Consider the following 24,015-nt stretch of genomic DNA (forward strand, 5'->3'; position numbering starts at 1 on the left):
GAACAGCTGTACTCTCATCAATCATTAACCAGGGGGGGCAGTCAATCAGCGAGACACCCCAAGCACTCAATCTATCTCCGCCGCTGTTCATTCGGTGGGTCAGTCTGAACAGCTGTACTCCCATCAATCATTAACAGGGGGGGCAGTCAATCAGCGAGACACCCCAAGCACTCAATCTATCTCCGCCGCTGTTCATTCGGTGGGTCAGTCTGAACAGCTGTACTCTCATCAATCATTAACAGGGGGGGCAGTCAATCAGCGAGACACCCCAAGCACTCAATCTATCTCCGCCGCTGTTCATTCGGTGGGTCAGTCTGAACAGCTGTACTCCCATCAATCATTAACAGGGGGGGCAGTCAATCAGCGAGACACCCCAAGCACTCAATCTATCTCCGCCGCTGTTCATTCGGTGGGTCAGTCTGAACAGCTGTACTCTCATCAATCATTAACAGGGGGGGCAGTCAATCAGCGAGACACCCCAAGCACTCAATCTATCTCCGCCGCTGTTCATTCAGTGGGTCAGTCTGAACAGCTGTACTCCCATCAATCATTAACAGGGGGGGCAGTCAATCAGCGAGACACCCCAAGCACTCAATCTATCTCCGCCGCTGTTCATTCGGTGGGTCAGTCTGAACAGCTGTACTCTCATCAATCATTAACAGGGGGGGGCAGTCAATCAGCGAGACACCCCAAGCACTCAATCTATCTCCGCCGCTGTTCATTCAGTGGGTCAGTCTGAACAGCTGTACTCCCATCAATCATTAACAGGGGGGGGCAGTCAATCAGCGAGACACCCCAAGCACTCAATCTATCTCCGCCGCTGTTCATTCGGTGGGTCAGTCTGAACAGCTGTACTCTCATCAATCATTAACAGGGGGGGCAGTCAATCAGCGAGACACCCCAAGCACTCAATCTATCTCCGCCGCTGTTCATTCGGTGGGTCAGTCTGAACAGCTGTACTCCCATCAATCATTAACAGGGGGGGGCAGTCAATCAGCGAGACACCCCAAGCACTCAATCTATCTCCGCCGCTGTTCATTCGGTGGGTCAGTCTGAACAGCTGTACTCCCATCAATCATTAACAGGGGGGGCAGTCAATCAGCGAGACACCCCAAGCACTCAATCTATCTCCGCCGCTGTTCATTCGGTGGGTCAGTCTGAACAGCTGTACTCCCATCAATCATTAACAGGGGGGGCAGTCAATCAGCGAGACACCCCAAGCACTCAATCTATCTCCGCCGCTGTTCATTCGGTGGGTCAGTCTGAACAGCTGTACTCCCATCAATCATTAACAGGGGGGGCAGTCAATCAGCGAGACACCCCCAAGCACTCAATCTATCTCCGCCGCTGTTCATTCGGTGGGTCAGTCTGAACAGCTGTACTCCCATCAATCATTAACAGGGGGGGCAGTCAATCAGCGAGACACCCCAAGCACTCAATCTATCTCCGCCGCTGTTCATTCGGTGGGTCAGTCTGAACAGCTGTACTCCCATCAATCATTAACAGGGGGGGGCAGTCAATCAGCGAGACACCCCAAGCACTCAATCTATCTCCGCCGCTGTTCATTCGGTGGGTCAGTCTGAACAGCTGTACTCTCATCAATCATTAACAGGGGGGGCAGTCAATCAGCGAGACACCCCAAGCACTCAATCTATCTCCGCCGCTGTTCATTCGGTGGGTCAGTCTGAACAGCTGTACTCTCATCAATCATTAACAGGGGGGGCAGTCAATCAGCGAGACACCCCAAGCACTCAATCTATCTCCGCCGCTGTTCATTCAGTGGGTCAGTCTGAACAGCTGTACTCCCATCAATCATTAACAGGGGGGGCAGTCAATCAGCGAGACACCCCAAGCACTCAATCTATCTCCGCCGCTGTTCATTCGGTGGGTCAGTCTGAACAGCTGTACTCCCATCAATCATTAACAGGGGGGGCAGTCAATCAGCGAGACACCCCAAGCACTCAATCTATCTCCGCCGCTGTTCATTCGGTGGGTCAGTCTGAACAGCTGTACTCTCATCAATCATTAACAGGGGGGGCAGTCAATCAGCGAGACACCCCAAGCACTCAATCTATCTCCGCCGCTGTTCATTCGGTGGGTCAGTCTGAACAGCTGTACTCTCATCAATCATTAACAGGGGGGGCAGTCAATCAGCGAGACACCCCAAGCACTCAATCTATCTCCGCCGCTGTTCATTCAGTGGGTCAGTCTGAACAGCTGTACTCCCATCAATCATTAACAGGGGGGGCAGTCAATCAGCGAGACACCCCAAGCACTCAATCTATCTCCGCCGCTGTTCATTCGGTGGGTCAGTCTGAACAGCTGTACTCTCATCAATCATTAACAGGGGGGGCAGTCAATCAGCGAGACACCCCAAGCACTCAATCTATCTCCGCCGCTGTTCATTCGGTGGGTCAGTCTGAACAGCTGTACTCTCATCAATCATTAACAGGGGGGGCAGTCAATCAGCGAGACACCCCAAGCACTCAATCTATCTCCGCCGCTGTTCATTCAGTGGGTCAGTCTGAACAGCTGTACTCCCATCAATCATTAACAGGGGGGGCAGTCAATCAGCGAGACACCCCAAGCACTCAATCTATCTCCGCCGCTGTTCATTCGGTGGGTCAGTCTGAACAGCTGTACTCTCATCAATCATTAACAGGGGGGGCAGTCAATCAGCGAGACACCCCAAGCACTCAATCTATCTCCGCCGCTGTTCATTCGGTGGGTCAGTCTGAACAGCTGTACTCCCATCAATCATTAACAGGGGGGGCAGTCAATCAGCGAGACACCCCAAGCACTCAATCTATCTCCGCCGCTGTTCATTCGGTGGGTCAGTCTGAACAGCTGTACTCCCATCAATCATTAACAGGGGGGGCAGTCAATCAGCGAGACACCCCAAGCACTCAATCTATCTCCGCCGCTGTTCATTCGGTGGGTCAGTCTGAACAGCTGTACTCTCATCAATCATTAACAGGGGGGGCAGTCAATCAGCGAGACACCCCAAGCACTCAATCTATCTCCGCCGCTGTTCATTCGGTGGGTCAGTCTGAACAGCTGTACTCCCATCAATCATTAACAGGGGGGGCAGTCAATCAGCGAGACACCCCAAGCACTCAATCTATCTCCGCCGCTGTTCATTCGGTGGGTCAGTCTGAACAGCTGTACTCCCATCAATCATTAACAGGGGGGGCAGTCAATCAGCGAGACACCCCAAGCACTCAATCTATCTCCGCCGCTGTTCATTCGGTGGGTCAGTCTGAACAGCTGTACTCCCATCAATCATTAACAGGGGGGGCAGTCAATCAGCGAGACACCCCAAGCACTCAATCTATCTCCGCCGCTGTTCATTCGGTGGGTCAGTCTGAACAGCTGTACTCTCATCAATCATTAACAGGGGGGGCAGTCAATCAGCGAGACACCCCAAGCACTCAATCTATCTCCGCCGCTGTTCATTCGGTGGGTCAGTCTGAACAGCTGTACTCTCATCAATCATTAACAGGGGGGGCAGTCAATCAGCGAGACACCCCAAGCACTCAATCTATCTCCGCCGCTGTTCATTCAGTGGGTCAGTCTGAACAGCTGTACTCCCATCAATCATTAACAGGGGGGGCAGTCAATCAGCGAGACACCCCAAGCACTCAATCTATCTCCGCCGCTGTTCATTCGGTGGGTCAGTCTGAACAGCTGTACTCCCATCAATCATTAACAGGGGGGGCAGTCAATCAGCGAGACACCCCAAGCACTCAATCTATCTCCCCCGCTGTTCATTCGGTGGGTCAGTCTGAACAGCTGTACTCCCATCAATCATTAACAGGGGGGGCAGTCAATCAGCGAGACACCCCAAGCACTCAATCTATCTCCGCCGCTGTTCATTCAGTGGGTCGGTCTGAACAGCTGTACTCTCATCAATCATTAACAGGGGGGGCAGTCAATCAGCGAGACACCCCAAGCACTCAATCTATCTCCGCCGCTGTTCATTCAGTGGGTCAGTCTGAACAGCTGTACTCCCATCAATCATTAACAGGGGGGGCAGTCAATCAGCGAGACACCCCAAGCACTCAATCTATCTCCGCCGCTGTTCATTCAGTGGGTCAGTCTGAACAGCTGTACTCCCATCAATCATTAACAGGGGGGGCAGTCAATCAGCGAGACACCCCAAGCACTCAATCTATCTCCCCCGCTGTTCATTCGGTGGGTCAGTCTGAACAGCTGTACTCCCATCAATCATTAACAGGGGGGGCAGTCAATCAGCGAGACACCCCAAGCACTCAATCTATCTCCGCCGCTGTTCATTCAGTGGGTCAGTCTGAACAGCTGTACTCCCATCAATCATTAACAGGGGGGGCAGTCAATCAGCGAGACACCCCAAGCACTCAATCTATCTCCCCCGCTGTTCATTCGGTGGGTCAGTCTGAACAGCTGTACTCCCATCAATCATTAACAGGGGGGGCAGTCAATCAGCGAGACACCCCAAGCACTCAATCTATCTCCGCCGCTGTTCATTCGGTGGGTCAGTCTGAACAGCTGTACTCCCATCAATCATTAACAGGGGGGGCAGTCAATCAGCGAGACACCCCAAGCACTCAATCTATCTCCGCCGCTGTTCATTCGGTGGGTCAGTCTAAACAGCTGTACTCCCATCAATCATTAACAGGGGGGGCAGTCAATCAGCGAGACACCCCAAGCACTCAATCTATCTCCGCCGCTGTTCATTCAGTGGGTCAGTCTGAACAGCTATACTCCCATCAATCATTAACAGGGGGGGCAGTCAATCAGCGAGACACCCCAAGCACTCAATCTATCTCCGCCGCTGTTCATTCGGTGGGTCAGTCTGAACAGCTGTACTCCCATCAATCATTAACAGGGGGGGCAGTCAATCAGCGAGACACCCCAAGCACTCAATCTATCTCCGCCGCTGTTCATTCAGTGGGTCAGTCTGAACAGCTGTACTCCCATCAATCATTAACAGGGGCTGCGGTCCAGGCAATCGATCTTTCAGTCCTGTCGTTCAGCAGTCCGGTCAGTTTTACACTCCCATTGTTCAGTCCATTCTGTTTACGCGGGGGAAAAAAACACTCAAAACAGGGCCCCAGGGAAAGGTAGGCAAGCAAATGCAGTGCTTACAACTATTTATTTGGAGAAAGGGAAGACTTCTACTGACAGAGAGGAACCATGATATTTTAAAAGCAACGCACATAACTAACAAGACACGCTTGCCTACTGAGTGCAGTCTAAAAGCAGAGCTCATTGCTAAGAAGTTAGTCCACTCGCTCGGTTCTAAGTCCATCCTGTCGTTAAGTTAGTGTGTGCATTTGTTATCAATCGGTAAGGATTTGCTAATTCACTTTGAAGTTGGCACTGAAAGTGTTTTGGCTGATAACAGTGAGCCCGGTTAAGCAGTCCTTCGGATAAATCACTACAAAACAACCAAAGGGTGCCAACAACAAAACACACAAAAAAGCACCGAGCTGTATTGTACAAAACTAACACGTGACAGTGCGTATTACATGGGTACAATTCAGGACATGGTTTGATTGGACTAGGTACTACAATTGACGTGTTAATTTACGTACTCAAAAGCTCTGTGGTTGTTATGTTGTTTTATGGTTGCATGGGCCCAAGTTTTCTCTGAAAGAGCAGCGAGTTGTCTAGATTATAAGAAACGAACTGAAATGTCTCCCAGTAAAAAATAAAACAATGTTGGTAGCACCTAACTACACCCTATTATATAATTTACTTTTAAAGTTTTCTGCGGCTCAGTCACAACGAGTTATGGCAGCATCTCCACTTCATGGACGATGGGAAGGGTGCGGAGTACGGGGACATCTGATTTGCGCGCCAACCGTCATTCGATTTGAGCCGTGGGTTGCACCTTGGTTATTCCCTAAATGAAACTGCAACTCACAGCTCAAATCGAATTTCGCTTCATTTTCGCTTCATGCTGGTGTGCGTAAGGATGGACGCGGGCAGACATTGGGAGGTCCTAAGGTACTCCGCACCATTACAGGCGACGGAGTAATCCGCTTGACTCTCAGGTACTAGAGCACGGTCGTAGCCCAATGGGTAAGACGACTGACACTAACTCTGTCTGGTCTACCAGACACAGGCTCGAATCCTGCCGGTGCCTGTGCGATTTTTTGCGATTGTAAATGCTACGCACACGGACGCGGACGGACATTGTGTGGTCCTAAGGCACTCCGCACCTAAAACAACGATGCAGACGGTTGTGACACCTTCTTGTTGCCACCCCTCTCTGTTGTGCGTCGCAGTGGAGGACACGCGGGAGGGCAGCCTGACTCCAACGGGAGGGGGCACCCTGGAGAGGGGGAGGGGAGGAGAGGAGGAGGAAGAGGAGGAGGAGGCCCCCGACGAGGACGTGATGACACGCTCCCACGACGGAGCGGGCAGCCGGCCCGAGGCACCCCCGCGCAAGAAGGAGAAGCGGCGCTCCCACTTGGTACCCAACGTGCCCCAGGTACGGTGTCCGTGTTGTTAGTGGATGCTGGATGTGCAAATCAGCCCGCATGTGCTGGTTGGCTGCGTCTCGGATTGCCAACCATTCCGATGAACAGCAGCTAAGCCTTGTGTCTGTCAGCATCGAACTCGATTGTAGCAAAACTCTAACAGAGGGAGTTGTGCTTTCGAGGCTGTCGCTCACAATAAGGCATCTCCGCAGAATACGTCCATCTAGCAACACCTCCAAGCAGGACAGGACACTACATGTTAAAGAGTAAATGCCAGCAAGGAATAGGAGGCATCGGTGATGTGGCATCTATTCTGTACTCGTTGTGTTCCATCTTCTTGACAGTGTTTCAAGATGATTGGATTGCAATCTAGCCAAAATTTCCGCTCTGTGCAAAGTACATGCATTGACAACAAAATGGGCATCAAGCCTATGAAATTTGTAAGTGCCTGTAAGCAGAGCAGTAGCGTCAGTTGTTCGTTGTGTCTGTCTTATCCTCTTTACACATTCAGTCAAGCGGTGTCAAGTATCAGCGTCTCTACGCTGGTTCTCATATACGTGGGGGAGAAAAACAACAACTAAAAATTGGTTTCTTTTGTATGGTTCAACGCGAGCCTTGCAGGGAGTTACAGATCGTGTTGTCGTACACAGTTATTTGGTGTCTCAGTTCACTTCTTTTCTGTTAAATCGAAGCTTTCAGCCGCTCACTGATGTCGCGTGTAGTCCACCCCAAAACGCAGTGCAGGAGAGCCATCTTTCTCTGACGATTATGATGATCGAGGTTGAAGTGAGGGAAAATGACAACAGTTCCTGCAGTCAGAATCGAATTTGGGTCCCTCGTGTTTTATTATAAAGCCAATGTCTATCGGATTGCACCATTGTGGCACGGTCGAAGCTGTCTGCATTTGGAGGGGGGTGCACGGACGTTCAAAATTAGACAGAACAAATCAACTCGTTTCTCACTTCTGGGTTTGTTTGCTTGGTGTTGGACTTGATTTTAAAAGTGCTTTGCGTTCCCCAATCGGTTCAACAGAGCGGTACTAGTTGATTTTTTTCATGCTTTGTCTTCTCACTGCCTATGTCCTTTAATGTGCATAAAAAAAAGGGCACAGGCCAAGGAACGTTATGTTCACTGATATCGAGTGTAAAGTGCGAGCTGACTTTGATAAATCTCGTTATCACTAGCATTGCCGTTGCAAAGTGCCGGAGTAGTGTTCAGAACATTCCAAGTTTTGGCTTTGCTGCGATAGTTTCATTACTGACACCTTTTTTTTTTTCTTCTTCTGATGGCATCATAGCATGCAGGCACAAATTGTGCTGGCTGTGATTTCTCGTGCATCTTTGCTTGGTTTGTGCCAGTCTTTGTTCACTCATTATAGAAGCCCTTCCTGAGAAAAAAAGATAGTACAAGTCTGAACCAATGTTGCCTACCGAACAACGTATTTTCCATCACGGTTATGTTCTAGAAGAGTCTATGCATCAAATGTCAGCTACTTTCAAGCTAACAGCGTGCTTGCTGCTGCAGAAGCAACTTCTGCCACTTGCCCTTAATTCATCTTTTAAGTTGCTGAAATCAAGTCCACCTATACCGTCGGGGTTGTGGGGGGTTAAGTAAACGCAGCAACAGTGTTTTAAAGCGGAGCTTTCTATGCCCCACTGATGGCGGCCGTCCCGCTTCCAAAAGACGTTGCAGGAAAGCCAACTTTACTCATTTGGTTTCCACAAAAACGATAGTGAGGATGAGCAAAGGGGCATCAAGCACCTCTAGAAAAAAAAAAAAAAAACAAAGCTTTCCTTGTTCAGAATCGAACCAGGGTCCCTGACGTTATAAAACCGCCGTCAAGCCGATTGTCATTCCTACACGGTCAAAGTTTGGATTTAAAGCAAAGCTTTCTTGTTCTCGCTGATGGCGACTGTCTCGTCACGAAAATGGGAACTCTTACAACGTCAACGACAGCGAATGAATCCCTCGTGAGACCACTCTAGTCGTTACACGGAGAGGGCATCAGTTTTTGTGGTGCGTACCTTCCTGCCCAGAGACGGCCCTCCATGTCCTCAGAGTTCACCGGAGTGACACGTTTGGTGTGGGTTCAGCTTGTTCGATCGGGCTTCTGAGGTTTGGTTGGGCAGCAGATCGGCCCGTAGTAGTAGATAGATGTGCGTGCACTGTTGTATTGCCGCAACCTTCAGCCTGTCTTGCACGACCTCTAAACGAGCTGGTGCCCTCCGTCCCCGGTCCGACCCCTTTCCCCGCTGTTATACCCAGCAGAAGCCCGTGAGCAACGGCCTGCCCCCGACACCCAAGGTGCACATGGGGGCCTGCTTCTCCAAGGTGTTCAACGGGTGCCCCCTCAAGATCCTCTGCAGCACCAGCTGGATACACCCTGAGACCAGGGGTGAGCACTAGTGCAAGTGCAAGTGCAAGGGCAAGCACGGGGGAGTAAGAGTGCAAACCGCTTTGAGGTCAGTGGGGGAGCTTCTGTTCATGAGGTAGGACGGGTTTACTCTGCTGGAATGTGACGGACTGTGAGAGCGGCTTTCACGTACGTGTCTGCCAACGCTCCATCACGGAATGTGATGGGAAAAATTTGCACGGGTGCGTGTTTGTTACAAAGCCCCACTGCCGAGACTTTAACCCGAGTTGAGAGCCAAAAGGCACTTAGCTGCTGTGCCAGTTTCTTACTAACTAATCTCTCTTGTGCTGTTCGTGTGCACGTTATTGATTGCGATGCAGTAAAAGCTTGTTAATTCGAACTCGGATAATTTGAACTCACAGTTAATTCGAACTGATGCCATGGTCCCAGCACAGCCCTGTATATTTCAAAGGCTGACAACTTCCAATAATTCGAACGCGTCGGTATCCAAAACGGTAAATTCGAACTGGGATCCCCTGGTTTCCATCGCTCCTCGCAGAAGAAGTCGGCCCAGAGTGATTACAATGTGCTGCAGATCCAAACCAAACCAAATTTACTACACATGCAAAACAATAAAACAGAAAAACAATAGCGTAGCGCAAGCTACGCTGCAGCGACAGCTTTTTTCGCTTCTGCTGAGCAAATAATTTCGTTTGCTGTTTGAGCTGCATGAACATCATTTACGAAATCACCTGCCACAAACGTGTAGTGGCACCTTGTTCCCTATAACGGGTCCAGAGGTGGTTTTTTCTGTTCTGTTCGTGCAGTGTGGCGCGACGGCCATTCATTCTAGTGCCCTCGTGCTAATTCAAACTCCACTTAATTCGAACAATTTTATGGTCCCCTTTGAGTTGGAATTAACGAGCTTTTACTGTAATTTGATTGCTCGCATAATGAGCACGCTGTCTGCATTGGGCACTCCACACATTGTGAATGCCTATTTTTATAATGGTAACAAACGCAGCCAAGAGCTCTGTTTTGCACAATGCCATTGTGTTGTGAGAAGAGACATTGAGTGGTGCACCTCAAGGGATCACCTCTATCGCTTGCTCCTCAGTTCCAATGGTGGCCAATTTGAACAAAGCTGCCATCTGTTGGAGTGCGTGAATGCTGTAGTAATGCGAGGCTTGGGCACTGGTTGTGAGCTCGTCTTTGAAGCAGCCACATGATTACTGTTGAGTAGAGCTCTCTGAAATATGGGACTTGCTTTTTGTTATGTGAAGAATCTTGGGCGATAAAAGATTCACGCAGGCACACAGAGCTGTTATAGTACGTTTGCATACAGTCTCGAAAAGGATTGTTGGGCCGTTTGACATCACCAGTGCTTTGACATAGCTTTTATAGAACACGTAGCAGGGAAAATACATTTGGAGGGGGTTGGCTGGCGACACGTGAAACAAGAAAAAAAAATGAAAACTGTGTAGGGTTAGCGGGAAGATAAAAGCATGCGGGCTGCTGTTGCTGGTGGGGCTTTTTGTTGGTCTTGGGCAGTTTTGTGGTTGACTGTGAGTACGGGACGAGGGTGTCCCTCATTTTCAAGCCACCATGTTCGGTCTCTCCTGTTTCAAAGGCCGTAGTTGATGTGTGTGATCACTTTCTTTTGCCCCTCTATTTCCCCCGTAACAGACCAGCACATCCTGTTTGGGTGCGAGGAAGGCATCTACACCCTCAACCTCAACGAGATTCACGACTCCTGTGTGGACCAGGTGAGCTCTCTCTCTCTCTCTCTCTCTCTCTCTCTCTCTCTCTCTCTCTCTCTCTCTCTCTCTCTCTCTCTCTCTCTCTCTCCTTGCAATGAATAAATTGCCTTTATTGACCGAGAGATTTTTTTGGTTTTTTTTTCCCCCCCCCCAAAGACTTCTTTTCAAAAGCGGTTGTTACAATGCCTAGCTTGCACCCGTCTACTCCAATGTGGGCCTCAAATGTGGAGGCCCTGCATCTACATTGGAGGTTTGTATAACGCTGGAGAGAAGAAAAAAAATTGAAGCCGTTCCACTCAACGTGAACACTGTCGGAAGTGCAGAGCAGTGATTCGCCATAATGGGCTGTGGTGCCGTTATGCGCTCACTGCTACCACCCAACGCATTTCAAATTTCCTGCCTTGACTGTGCTTGCGCGCCCGCTGCCTGAAACTGCGCCGGTGGGAGTTCTGTTCTTTTTGTGCTTGCTTTTGCTCCCGCACATGCCGGCGTGGCACTGCCACTTTTTTCGCTTACCATCGTAAAAACCTTGATTGATTGATTGTAGGGTTTAACGTGCCGACGCAACGCAGGAAAGGAGGCGCGCCGTAGTGGAGGGCTCCGGATTAATTTTGTCCACCTGGGGATCCTTAAAGTGCGCTGAAATCGCGAACACACGGGCGTTTTTGCTTTTCGCCTCCATCAGAAAAGCGGCTGCCGCGGCCGGGAATTGAACCCACGACCTTCGTAAAAGCCAAGCCAACGAGCGTTCCTAACTAAATGAACGCGGACGCTGCTTGTTAAGTACGTATATTCTGCCTCAAATGTACCTGCAGTTTTCTTTGCGCTAAAACAACGGGGATATGTATGACAAGCGTCAGCGGTTCACGAGTTTCGAGCGCTTTTAACCACTTATATATAAACCGCTTGGCTTTCGAAGCCTCTGTGTTATTCCGCGACAACGGCCGCTACGACAGAATGCCGCCCGCCGCGGTGGCTCAGTGGCTAAGGCGTTGCGCTGCTGAGCACGAGGTCGCGGGTTCGATTCCCGGCCGCGGTGGCCGCTTTTCTGATGGAGGCGAAAAGCAAAAACGCCCGTGTGTGCGAGATTTCGGCGCACGATAAAGATCCCCAGGTGGTCAAAATTAATCCGGAGCCCTCCACTACGGCGCACCTCATCGCCTGCGTTGCATCGGCACGTTAAACCCTACAATCAATCAATCAATCAATCAACGACAGAATGCCGTGTGGCTCTACTTGGGTCCAGTGAGTGAGCTACAACGACAAGGCGAGCTCCTAAGGTGCTCTGCACTTGAAAAGAAATTTGTAACAGCATTTCATAGCATTTTCACTAAGCGTGCGTTTCAGTGCAAGTATTTGTGCAGAACTGACCGGTGCTTGCGTTTGTGCAGATCTTTCCGCGAAGGACGTCGTGGATGTTTGTCATCAAGGACGTTCTCATGTCGCTGTCGGGTGAGTGAAACCGTGCGTTCGATTGCTGCTATCGAAGTTTGGTTCCAGTGAGTCACGTAATCACGACTTGGTACCGCAGTCGCCACAACGCTTTTCATTAGTTAGAATTGTGGGATCGCATTGCTGTCGTACAAAAAATATGGTCCGTGGCCATGGAAACCAAATTGGCCTCAAGACTCTTTGCCTCAAGTATTTTGTCCGTAAAATAAGCTGGCAAACATTGGTCCTTGCTAGAAATGTAAGCTGTACAACTCCTGTGTTAAATGCCCTTTAGGCCTTAAGGGTAAATGAAATATCATAAAACCTCTTTACAAGAGACTCTGTTACAAGAGACACTTGGTTATATGAGACATTTGAATGAAAACGGTTTGGTTGGTTTTCCTATGTTCGCCATGTTAGCAACATTGCATATAAGACGTCTTGGTTATAAGAGACACGTTTCCCGATCTCTTGAGTGCCTCTTGTAATGAGGTTGTACTGTAAATGAATAAGTTACTGCAGGCCGAGGATTTAAGCAATTTGTCGTTAGGGGAATTTGGTCATTTATTTCCGTATTTCTGTAATAGCTAGAGAATTGGTGTTGGGTTAGCCCACCTGGTGGGTTGCAAGCCTTATTTGCTGTATTAGGTTGCGTTATAAATTGTGGAGTAGTAATTTAGCGCAGCGCTTGCACGCCAACCAATCCTAGGCTAAGTGAGTGGGCACTCAGAACCCCGCCACCATGTTTCGTGGTCTACCCACAGTCTTGGGCGCTCAGTCATTTGATATTTGTTTCGTTATAATTGTATTTTGTACTCCTTTAGTGCACAAACAATGCCAGGAATAGAAATCAGGGCAGTTGTAGTACTTCTGGAATAAAAAAAAAAACAGCTGGAAGAAGAAAACAATCAGAAGAACTTGAGAAGGTCAAGGGCTGAAAAGTGTTGGTTTTTATTCCGCGGTCAGGGAGGGAGCTATTTGTATGAAACTGTTCACTTTCTGGTGCAAAAACTTTAGTTAGGCATTGAAGTAAAAACAAATTGGAACTGCACGTGCCTATCGCGTGACATCTTAATGTGCCGTTATCTCGCAAAAAAGAGCCAATTAATTTAAAACACCAAAAACTTGTAGCATCATCCATGACTCTTAGCACCCTGGCATGATTCAGTGCTGTCTGGCAGACGCGTACTTTAAAATGAAGCGCCAAATGTTTGCATGACAGTAGGAGCTGCTGTGTCCGTGTTGTAAAATCCGGTGGCAAAATAGTCAGGACAACAAAGTGAAAGGCCACACGTCATGGGCACATGTGTCTTTTCTTTTCGGTTCTTACACACAAATGCTCGTTTTTTGGAAGAGAACTTCAGCGCCAACCTACCGGAGTGGCCATTCTTTCGTACCGCTGCCTTTCGCCTTTTCCTAATGCTTTAATCCTTTTCTTAATAATGCTGTTTTCAATGTAAACACAGTGTATTGTGTACAGTTAATCAACCCCCCCTATTGACAGTCCATTGAACCCCAGCTACAACTACTGCTGTAACTCTTTCTGTGTGTGCAGGCAAAAACCAGCAGCTGTACAGGCATGACTTGGCCGCACTGCACGCGCGGGCGGGCCAGCGCTTTGGCTTGCCCGTGGGCCGGCTACCGGAGCGGCTAGTTCCTCGGCGGTACGCAGCCACTTCCAAGGTGAGGGGGGGGTAGGAGAGCTGTGCAGGCTATACTGAAGGCGACCTTGCGAGGCTGTGCAGGCTAGGAACAAGAACTCGGCCTGCGTAGCGTGCAGTATGCGACACTGCCAAGTCACCAAGGCTGCTCGCTCATTTTTGCGCCATTTTCACGTGTACATCGTTTTGTGTGGTCTGTTCTTTTGGGGGAGTGAGTTTAACGGAGAGTGGCGTGCTGAAAGTTCAGTTGGGCAGGCGTAGGGACAATGTAAGGGATTTTAGTTTCAGTAAATTACTCCCACCTCCCCTCGCGGGAACCCCTGTGTAGATGCGACGCATAGGGGGTTCCGTTGTTGTTTCCGTTAGGTTGATTCTCCCATCGCGTGAAACGTGCCGTGAACCCCCTGCCGCGGCTATGACGCAACACAATCCAACACAATCCACTTTAATCCAATCCAAGCCAATCTAATCGAATCCAATCCAATGCCCCTCGCGAGAGAGTGTTCGCTATCGGAGAGGAGAGGGGGTGAGCGGCGGAGAGCGCAGCTGGCGCGGCGAGGAGAATGGGGGAGGGGTGTGGGCGGACAACAACAACGCCGTGTGGAGGGACAAGGCGAGTGAATGAGATGCCGTCGCATCTAAAACATTCCTCGACTCTTTCTTTGGTTCACCTTCTAGCTGCAGTGCTTACAGATTGGCTTGGCTATCTCGAATCAATAGGGGCACGTAACTGTTACAATTTTCACTCATCGCACACCTCCAGGCAATACCGTAGCTGGCAGTTTGCTGGCTTCGGAACTTGTGCTCTTGGGCTCGCTCCGGGAGTCTGTCGCCACAAAATGCCTGCACTTTGTGAAATGGGCTGAGCAGCTAAGAGGTGCCCTGCATTTGATGGGAAGACTTGTGGAGTTCTCTTGCAGTTTTACTCGGTTCATTAGACTGTCGCGTTTTGTTTTAGTTCAGTGTGCATTGACAGAAATTTTGTTCAGCACATTGCAGCAGTTCTGTTGCTTCAGTGTAGATTGGTCCCGGTATCAAGGTGTTTATTTGTTTGGAAGAAACGGTTCCAACCGGTACAGTGCTAGTCATACCGGGCAACAGGGTTTGAATTGAGGGTAATGTGTTGTTATAGTCAGAACTTGAACTGCTGCTTTAGCACTAAAACAATAGACATAAAAAGGCAATCCATGAGCATATTTTGAGCTCAAAGGATGCAGTAAGCCAGGCTGGAAACATTCGTTTACTAAGAAAGAAACCAGTTTCACAGTTAAATTCTCAATAAAGTGGGACATAGTGGCTGCAAGGAAACTGGCTACAGTGTTATGTGAAAGTGAGAGAAACAGCAAAACTAAGGGAACAGAGACAGGAAGTTCTGAGGGAAAATTGCCTAGTTCTCATGAGGGAGTGTTGGTGGTGAAGGTACAAATAAGTGATCTTGTGTTTGTGGGCGTGTCGTAAAAACGGCTACATTCTCAAAGAGCCAAGTGGCTCTTTTAAAAACAGCTGACCTAAATATCCTGCGTCGAGTGTCAGAATTGTTTAGGAGCACTCACTTGCCAGCAGTAAGCTGTCTGGTCATGCATATTGTTGACCAGCGTGCGTTGGGTTGGCTTCAGAAACTGTGATGTTCAGCTACTTAGCACAAAGTATTGAAAACAAAGGAAAAAAAAAGTGCCTTCATGCAGTGAAATCCCGCATTGATTTCAAGCTGCACTCCAACATGAGCGTCGCAGCCACCACTCACACATACAAAGTTTTGAAATTGGCGCCAAATGATGTACACCTGGGCAGAGGCTTACCTTATCAGAATCTCGTGATCTAGTTTTCAAAAGAGCGCTAATTTGAACATTTTTTACCGCCAAGTGGTGGCTGCCAGGCCTCCATCCTGGCAGCGCTTATGTGGTTGTCAAACTTCCGTCTGTATTTTCGAGCGGCCAGTTTATGGCGTGACGGGTGCGGGAGCAGTGTCGCCCTGGGGCTGACCTGTGGGGCCGGTGATTGCAGGTGGCGGACACGAAGGGGTGCGTGCGTTGCTGCGTGGGGCGCAACCCGTACAACGGCTACAAGTACCTCTGCGGGGCCTCGTCCCAGGGGGTGTTCCTCATGCAGTGGTACAACCCCCTCGCCAAGTTCATGCTGCTCAAGGTGGGTGGACGATGATGAGGGCGGTGGCCTCCTGGCAGTAGCCTCCTAGATAGGTGCCCGGACAGATATAAATTCCATTTTGGTGGTCTCTGCTCCCGGCTGTTGGTGCAACGACGCAACAAAGTTAGCTGGGAGGGACACCATCGGCGACAAGGGTTACGGTGGCGACGACAGCAGTCCTTTAATGACAGAAGCCCCTGTTCCTTTGGATTCGCAGACAGAAATGGCTGTATGGTGAGGGTACGAATTCGTTTCCTTTAGCTTCATGTGCTATCACAGGAACACACACTGCTTACTTTTGTATGCGTCAGGCAACCGTTGGCATACTGTCATCGTGCATCGGCCTAGGCTGAAGTTGTTCTTTTGCGAGAAGCTGGTCACCAACTTCTGCCAACGTATGCGTGGCAATATGGGATGGTACCATGCAATAGCTGCCTTCTCCTGGTGTGTAGAAGAACCGCCGTTTGTGCTTTCTTCTTTTTTTTTTCCTTCCTGTTTTCAAGTTAGGGGTTTAAAAAACCCTCTCTGGATGGTGTAAACAGGAGAAATTTGAACAACAGTGTGGATGCCAGTCCCTAGGTGGTGCACGTCTATGTCAATGGTTTGCACGCATACAGGGGTAGTGGGCAACAAAACACTTTATAATCTCCACTCGCACGAATTCAGCATGACACCAATTTTGGCAGTAACTTGGGAGCAGAGAAAGGTTGCGTATCATCACTTCCAAAGCTCTTGCAGACCCGTGCTTGCAGCTAGCAGCAGACTATCATTGTTTGTGCATTGTGGGTACAAACCTTCGATTGAACAGTACTGCGCGAGAACAAAGTTTGGTGCTAATTTCAAGAGCTTCATTAAGGGGGCAGACTGGTCTTAGAGCTACTTTTTTTATTTACCAACCAATTCTAATGAAGCTGCACTGCGTTATAGAGTTTTTTGTGCTGATTTCAAATCTGCCATTAGATTTTTTGTAAGTTGATTATATTTTGAGTTAATTAATGATTAATTGCCATTATTTTGGGTCACAGTTACAAAATAACCACCCCATATAGAATGGCAATTACCATGTGGCTAGGCAGACAAATGACTAACGAATACAACATAGGAAGAACTTTTTTGATTCAGCTATTTTTGGTCGTTTTACAACACAGGGAACTTTGCTTCTCCCACGCTCTGCCAGAAATGGCTCGCAGGTGGTGCCAATTGAACACAATAATAATTTTCCAAAGCCTCCATTGGAAAAATTTGTTTCCAACATTGTATTCTCCACACATTTCGGTATCAGAAGCAAAATGAATTAAAGTTGTACCTTCTCTGGCTGCCAAGATATCTGAGGATGAAATGCTAGCTTTGCATTGCAAGAAAAGTGCCGTTTCACCATCGAATTCTGTGCTAACTGAGCTGTAGAGTGCACTTTAAAATGCTATTATAATATAATAACAACAAAATATGGTGCCTTTTGATGAGGAAATTTACAGACTGATAGAAAAATAGCTGTGGAGGCCAAAAATGCCATTTTTGAGAAAACGCTTTTTTTTACCGTTTTTCGGCCCCAAAGACCCAACTGCCCCCTTAAATCGAGGTTTAACTGTACCGCAAGAAATGGCATGCAAAACAGGTAATAATTTGATGTTTCGATCATTGGGAGTGGGAGTGCCAAGCCAATGCTTCCTTCCTTACATTCTGCTGACGCTGCAGTTTTGCTCACTAAACCACGCCTATTCAGAGCATCGTGCACTTACTTTGACCACGGTGATGGGTAATGTAGCCTTGACATTGTTAGCCGTGGGAGCCTTGACCGCTCATGCTTCATCAGAGGCAGGTTTTTTTTTTTCCCCCATATCTCTGAAGGATATATCCTCATGAGTTTAAATTCCAGAGTTTTCAAGAGATGTGCACAATATAATTCATGCTGTGCATGGTTGGATTGCTTTTAAGAGGGGACAATAGTCTTGAGGACGGAAAATTTGTCAAAAAATCCATTTTCTGTAATAATTTTACTTACAGTCTAGAGGTTCCAAAGAATGTACCTGTACAATATTATAGCTGTACCATAAGGTATTTATAAAGCTGTCGCCCTCTGAAGTAGCCCAAATGACCGTTTTCGCCTATGTTTCCAAACTTTGTGCCTTGTTTTGTCGGGGCCAATTTTTTTCCCATGAAGTCAACTATCGGGTACAGTATCTTGAGATGTACTGGTCAGATTTGTATCATTTTTTGCTGCATCCGAAAGCTTGTGAACTGAATAGTGCAATAAAACCACAAGAGTATGAAATTTCCTTTTTGCTAGCACAAGATTTTATGCAGTTTAGTCTTACAGAAACTTGGTAGTTGACGACCTGGCATTTAATAACTTTACAGCAATAGCAGAAACAATGCTAGAATTACTTCAGTGGTGCAGTTGCACTCCGTCGTCCTTCTAGAGCACACAGGGACAAAAAGTACTTGAGTATTTCATAGGTGGATAATGGAAAAGGTTGCCCGAAAGGGAGTGGCATAGCATGTTGCACAACTCTGACCTCACACCGCATAGACAAAAACTGACTGCATATTTGTGCTCAGGATGTTAAAATAGACTCAATGTGCAAATCTCAGACACATATGTTAAAAAATAAGAGAAGTGTCCTTGCGATCAGTGTCCTCGCTGAAGTCATAGCCATGAAAGAACTTCTCACGTCTTCCGTTTGTCCTTCTCACAGCGGCACTCTTGACACCGCCTCGTGTATTTTTTTTTTTGCCTTTGTACACAGCATTTTGAGTGCATGGTGCCGGCACGGCTGAGCATCTTCGAGATGATCATCACTCCGGACTTGGACTACCCCATCCTGTGTGTCGGCGTAAGGAAAGGGTGAGGATATTAGTCTTGCACGGCTTTTCTCTTATTCAGCTGCAAATGCACAATCACTACAACCTTGTATCTGATATCGGAAAACCATGCGTGAACAGTCGAATACGACGTTTAAATGCGGCACTTATTCATCTCCAAAGAATGCACTTGTTTTTGCACCATCCATTGCTGCCTGGTCCAAATGGGTCTCTCCACTTTGATGCAAAACCATTAAATGGTCTATTGAGTGAAAAAACGTACATCAGCCCTGTTTATAGTGGTCATCATCATCATTATTACCACCACCACCACCAGCCTATCTACGCCCACTGCAGGGCAAAGGTCTCTCCCATTATTCTCCAATTACCCCGGTCCTGTGCCAACTGCGACCAATTTATCCTTGCGACCAATTTAACTTCTTGATCTCATCCGCCCACCTAACTTTCTGCTGCCCCCTGCAATGCTTGCCGTCTCTGGGAATCCACTCGGTTACCCTTAATGACCAGTGGTTATCTTGCCTTCGCATTACATGCCCTGCCTCGGTCCATTTATTCCTCTTAATTTCTGCTAATATGTCCCTAACACGCGTTTGTTCCCTGACCCACTCCGCTCTCTTCTTCTCCCTTAGCGTTACACCTGTCATCTTCCGTTCCATTGCTTGCTAAGTCGTCCTGAATTTAAGTTGAACCTATTTAGTGGGCCTCCCAGTTTCTGCCCCTAAGGTGAGTACCGGTAAGGTGCATAGCGGTATAGCGGTGATGCAGCGCCTAAAATCCCATTGGCTGTGACATGTCTTGTGACCCCACAGCACCGTTGCTGCTGAGCGGCGAGCTCAGCTGCAGGCAACGTAGCTGGAGGGGGTACACAGGTTGTGCGCAAGCCTCGCCCAGTGGCGCAGTAGTCACGAGCGAGCCAGGGAACTTTTGCACGTCGTGCCTTCACACTCTTTGCTGGTGCTGTACCCACGTCTGCTCCGGGGTAGCGCCCATAATGCTGGCATATCCATTCGAGGCCGTGTTATCCTCACAGCGTTTGATTGGGCATTAATACTACCGCATCGAGAGCTCATGTGATTTGCTGAGCTGTCTTTGATTTGGTTGGGATATTTAGACGACATAGGGCCCCATCCAGTCCCCTCCAATAAAAATGCTTTTACCACCACCACCAACCCCTCTCCCACTTGCTAAAGCAACGTCAAAGGTTTGCTAAGGAATGTTTTCATTTTGGGGAGGCACTAGAGTAGAGTGTTTTAGGAACGCTGTCTCAGAAGGGGTGTTCCTCAGACACTGTGTAAACTTTGTACCTATTCACTGAAACTGCAGGCAATTTTAAAAGAAAGATGTCTAGCTAAGCTTGAGCTCAAATTTGTTCATTATTCTGAAAATGTTCTAGCCTTGCCTTTGTATCGGTAAAGCCTTTTTAAGATTGAAACTTATTTAAAATAGCCCAATTTTGATGTGCATCGATAATAGCCGTTACCAAAGGAAGCCAGTGCATTTTGGCAGTGGTCGACCAAGGCCCCCACGACGCGATAAATGCGGTTCTCAATTAGTTCTGGCTCGTTGCACAGAACACATGGGGGATGGTGTGTATTTTTTAAGCGGGGGAGCTTTTGTTGTCGACCAGGCATAATTTCACGCACGTGAGTTCATTCAAACGACAGTGCTTTTACGTTTGCAAACTTCAAAATACTATGAAAGTAAATTTTGTAGCAGTGTCATTCGATTTGAAGCCATATCAAATGTCGTGTTATTCGTTTCGGTATTCGAAAATTGAAAATACGTCCATATGCCTAGCTGGTAGAGCAAGGCCTTTGTTTCGATTTGCTGGAAAAAAGAGGAAGGAGTAACTGTTTCTTTTTTTTTTTTTTTTCTGAACATAGTTTTCTCTCACCAGGCAATTTTTTACTGGATGCCCCAGAGTATATAGCCTTTTTTTTTTTTTTTCTTTTTCTGAGAAGTCAGAAATGAAATTGTGGCTTCATTCTTTGGCTTCATTTGCGACAGTTTTTGCTTTGTTGAGCAACTTTTTAGTATTCCAACAATGGCATCACTTGTACGCAAAGCAGAACTGCGCAATTTATGGTGCATTAGGGGGGCAGAATGGATAGCACAGAAATGGAGTGAACAGGAATAGATAGAGTAGCTGCCATTGGGGGGAGCGGGGGGGGGGGGGGGGGGGTATTTTGTGTTTATTTAACCCCCATGCTTTCAGCACAGCAACCAGGCCGGATTCCTGTTCTGTTGTAAGAACCCACAGTTAATAATGAACTGGGCCTTTCTGAGAGCAGTGATGGTGTAGACAAAGTTAAGGGAAACTCAGAGTTCGATTCGATAGAGATGAACAAGGAAAGCCTGACACGAAAAACGGACGACAGAAGGGAGTGGAAATTGTTGGAGGAAGCCGTTGCCCTTCAGTGGGCAGGAACGGGGGGATGAGAGGAGGTGCTGTAGGTCCCCGAAACCATTTCGTAGAGGGTGCAGCAGTGTCCTCGCATGGCAAGATACCGTACTTTCGCGCGTATAACCCGCCCCTGTATATAATCCACACTCTTACTTTCAGCCCGCCGGTAAAGAAAAAAAAAGTCCTCGCGTAGTGCCCGCACATTTGATACAGGAAAGGGGGCACCAAAGGCTGCATTTCAAACAACACATCACATAATATTGTACTTACCCGATTCTAACACACACCTCATTTTCCTGGCAAAAAAAAGAAAAAGAAAAATTTGGCACCTCTGATTGTGACGTGCATGGAACTTTGTGATCCAGAAAAACGAATGCAAGAGAAACGGGCAATTTATTTCCCGAAGTAATCTTGCTCATCTCACTCCTCGTTGCTCTCCGAGAGCTCCTTGTCGCTTTCCACTGACCACAGCATCTCGTCCTCGGTGCCGTCAAGCGCGTTCGCGATGCCACATTTCTGAATGGGTGTTCAACCATGGTCGATGGGGTCGTGGCCCACACCTCGCACGCCCATCCCACGAGCTTCTCCAGAGGCGCACGCTTCAGCCGACCGCTCGTTTTGAACGCGCGAGAGCCGCTGCTGCCATTGCTGTTATCAAGCGCGCAAGCGGAACGATTTGACGATTTGTGTGAACGGCGATAGAAAAGCCTTGGCGCTTATGCTTCCTGCGTTCGAAAAATCATTGCTAAAAGCTTTGGCGCCATCTTGAGATGGCGATGGTGATGGGTGGGACGAAATTTCCGCAGTTCTGGCAGTTTTGGTTTCGTATCCTATTCTAACTTGCATGCGATTTTTGTGGCCTATTTTTCCGGGACAAAAAAAAAGTGCACATTAGAATCGGGTAAGTACGGTACGTAGACAAAAAAAGCGTATATTTAGCAAGCAGAATACACTGACTGCAAGGCGAAAGTCGCAATTTACTAATAAAATTCAGTTGTGAGAGTGCGCCCGTCCTTGTCTTTTCTTCCCTGTCCTTGCATGTTTTGCGCAATCGCCGCCATGGAAGGTTTGGTAAGTGCTGCTGCATAGTAGCTTCACAGCACAACGCGCATTGCCGTGAAGCTGCACTAAAGGAAAAACCCAGCGTAAAAACCCCTACTTTGCCTCTGAAGTTTTCGCATTTTAGTGCGGGTTATATGCGTGAAAATATGGTACGCTCCGGGCAAGCATTGCAGACCAAGAGGGAGGCGGCCGAGTCCCTCCGCTCTTTCTTTGAGGCTCATGCGCACCCGTCCTGCTCTCTGCAGCTACGACGGGTCGCAGCTGAAGCTGGACACGATCGACCTGAACTCGTCGGCGTGCTGGTTCGGCTACGAGGAGGACGACGACTCGGACGGCCTGGAGACCATGGTGCCCCGGCACGAGCTGCTGCACGTGGTGGACGTCACCCAGATCGACAGGGACACCGTGCTCGTCTGCTACGACAGTGAGTGGCTCGCCACGGTGGCTAAGTCTTCACTCAGGTGGATGGCACTTTGCAAGCGCAGTAGTGAACTCGGAAGGACAGCCCCCTACACCTGGTGGCTGCAACAGACAGTAATGGAAGACGATGACAGATCAGCCCCCCAGTTATTATAGGCCTCTTTTATTTGCCGTCCTGGGTTGCTCAGAGCTACTCCACAGCAACTTCAAAGCGCTCGTGTTGTCCTCTTCTTGCGTATCGTCTGTCCGCACTTTAAACATGAATCAGATCCAACTAGCCCAACTTTTCGTTCTATTGCAACTCGGTATCTTGTCCACCCGTGGAATTTCTGTGTCGGGAGCAGTTTTGGGCCACCACAGGCACTCCTCGAGACTGCTATGGCTGGGCAGATAAGAGAGAGCACGCGCCCTCCCACCTACTTCCAGTGGCCAATTGCAGTGATGGCCTGTGATGGGGGGATGAAATCTCGATTGCAGTAGTACTTAAACTCTTCCACCTTGTGCCATTAAACCAGCTTCCACTGTATGTGTGCGCTCGTGTACATGCTTGGAGGCTTGGTACAACACATCTGGCTACTACCCTTCATGAAAGCAGTCGGGGGGCTGCACCATCTATTATTTCAATTAAGGAAGAATATTGATTTCTAAGCGGAGGGTCACCGAACACCAGTGAAGCCAATTTTTGATTGGGAGGGATTTTTTCTCCCCATTCTCCCTAGGTTGACCAGCCTTGTGTGTTGCACACTTGTGCACTTTTGATGCGCAAATTTTCTTCGCCAGATTTTATGAAATGATCCAGATTGGAATTAGAGGGGCCTATCATATTGCACTGCGTGTGAAATGTGACCTGGAGGCCTACTTGGGACAGCAGCTGGAGCTTTAATTTCTTGTCCTGCCTGGAGCCATTTTGAAAGTACTAGAGGGGGGGTGGGGAGTGATCACTCTGTCTCAGTCAGGTTGTGGCTAGGTCCTTCCCACTTAGGGGTCCCGGAATTCCTAGATAGATTACTGCCAGTGACTGAAGTATTCGGTACTGTCAAGGGCTTTAACGCAACTCGAAGTAAGTGGCAGAAATATTCCAACCAACTTTTTGGACAGTAGGAGCAGTAGGGGTGGGTCAGACTGAGAACACGGTGGTGAAGGGATAAGGGAAGAATATGCAGGGGCTGGGAGGAAAGATGGAGGGTGAAGGGTGTAGAAAAGGTTGGGAAAGTGCAGGGGCGGCATTCCCGTGTTTTGTCCCTTTTGTGTCCCTTTCAGAGGTGTCCCTTTTGAGCGAGCCCTGATTGGCTAAAAGCGAACACCCGGATGGGACGCCATGCAAGCACGGCGGAGCTATGAGCCGTGGCTACTCGGAGCAGACGATTTGGAGCAGACAATTTTTCGTCGCCTTATTGTTGGTTCGCTCGCGGAACAATAAACACATAAACGATACTCTGGTACGGTTTCAGTTTTTTAAAATGCGTTTGCAAGAACAGTTACGGTATTT

The 24,015-nt window shown here is 48.5% G+C and overlaps 1 protein-coding gene across 18 annotated transcripts in view; it reads left to right on the top strand.

Moving 5' to 3' along the window:
• Hppy (MAP4K3-like protein hppy) overlaps positions 1-24,015 on the top strand; it is a 228,952-nt gene that overhangs the window by 185,986 nt on the left and 18,951 nt on the right. For 14 of the 18 annotated variants that reach the window (XM_077694881.1, XM_077694883.1, XM_077694888.1 and 11 more), the window contains 6 exons: positions 10,507-10,586; positions 11,972-12,032; positions 13,567-13,694; positions 15,677-15,817; positions 18,565-18,662; positions 22,352-22,530. In XM_077694881.1, the coding sequence (XP_077551007.1) occupies positions 10,507-10,586; positions 11,972-12,032; positions 13,567-13,694; positions 15,677-15,817; positions 18,565-18,662; positions 22,352-22,530 (687 nt within the window). Of the gene's footprint in view, positions 1-6,272; positions 6,479-8,732; positions 8,863-10,506; positions 10,587-11,971; positions 12,033-13,566; positions 13,695-15,676; positions 15,818-18,564; positions 18,663-22,351; positions 22,531-24,015 lie in introns of all 18 variants that reach the window. The other 4 variants (XM_077694885.1, XM_077694886.1, XM_077694898.1 and 1 more) reach the window with 2 other exon arrangements.

Source organism: Haemaphysalis longicornis, unplaced genomic scaffold, assembly GCF_048455015.1.
Source record: "Haemaphysalis longicornis isolate Haplotype H1 unplaced genomic scaffold, Haemaphysalis longicornis Haplotype H1 scaffold_13, whole genome shotgun sequence".
Classification (NCBI taxonomy): Eukaryota; Metazoa; Arthropoda; class Arachnida; order Ixodida; family Ixodidae; genus Haemaphysalis; species Haemaphysalis longicornis.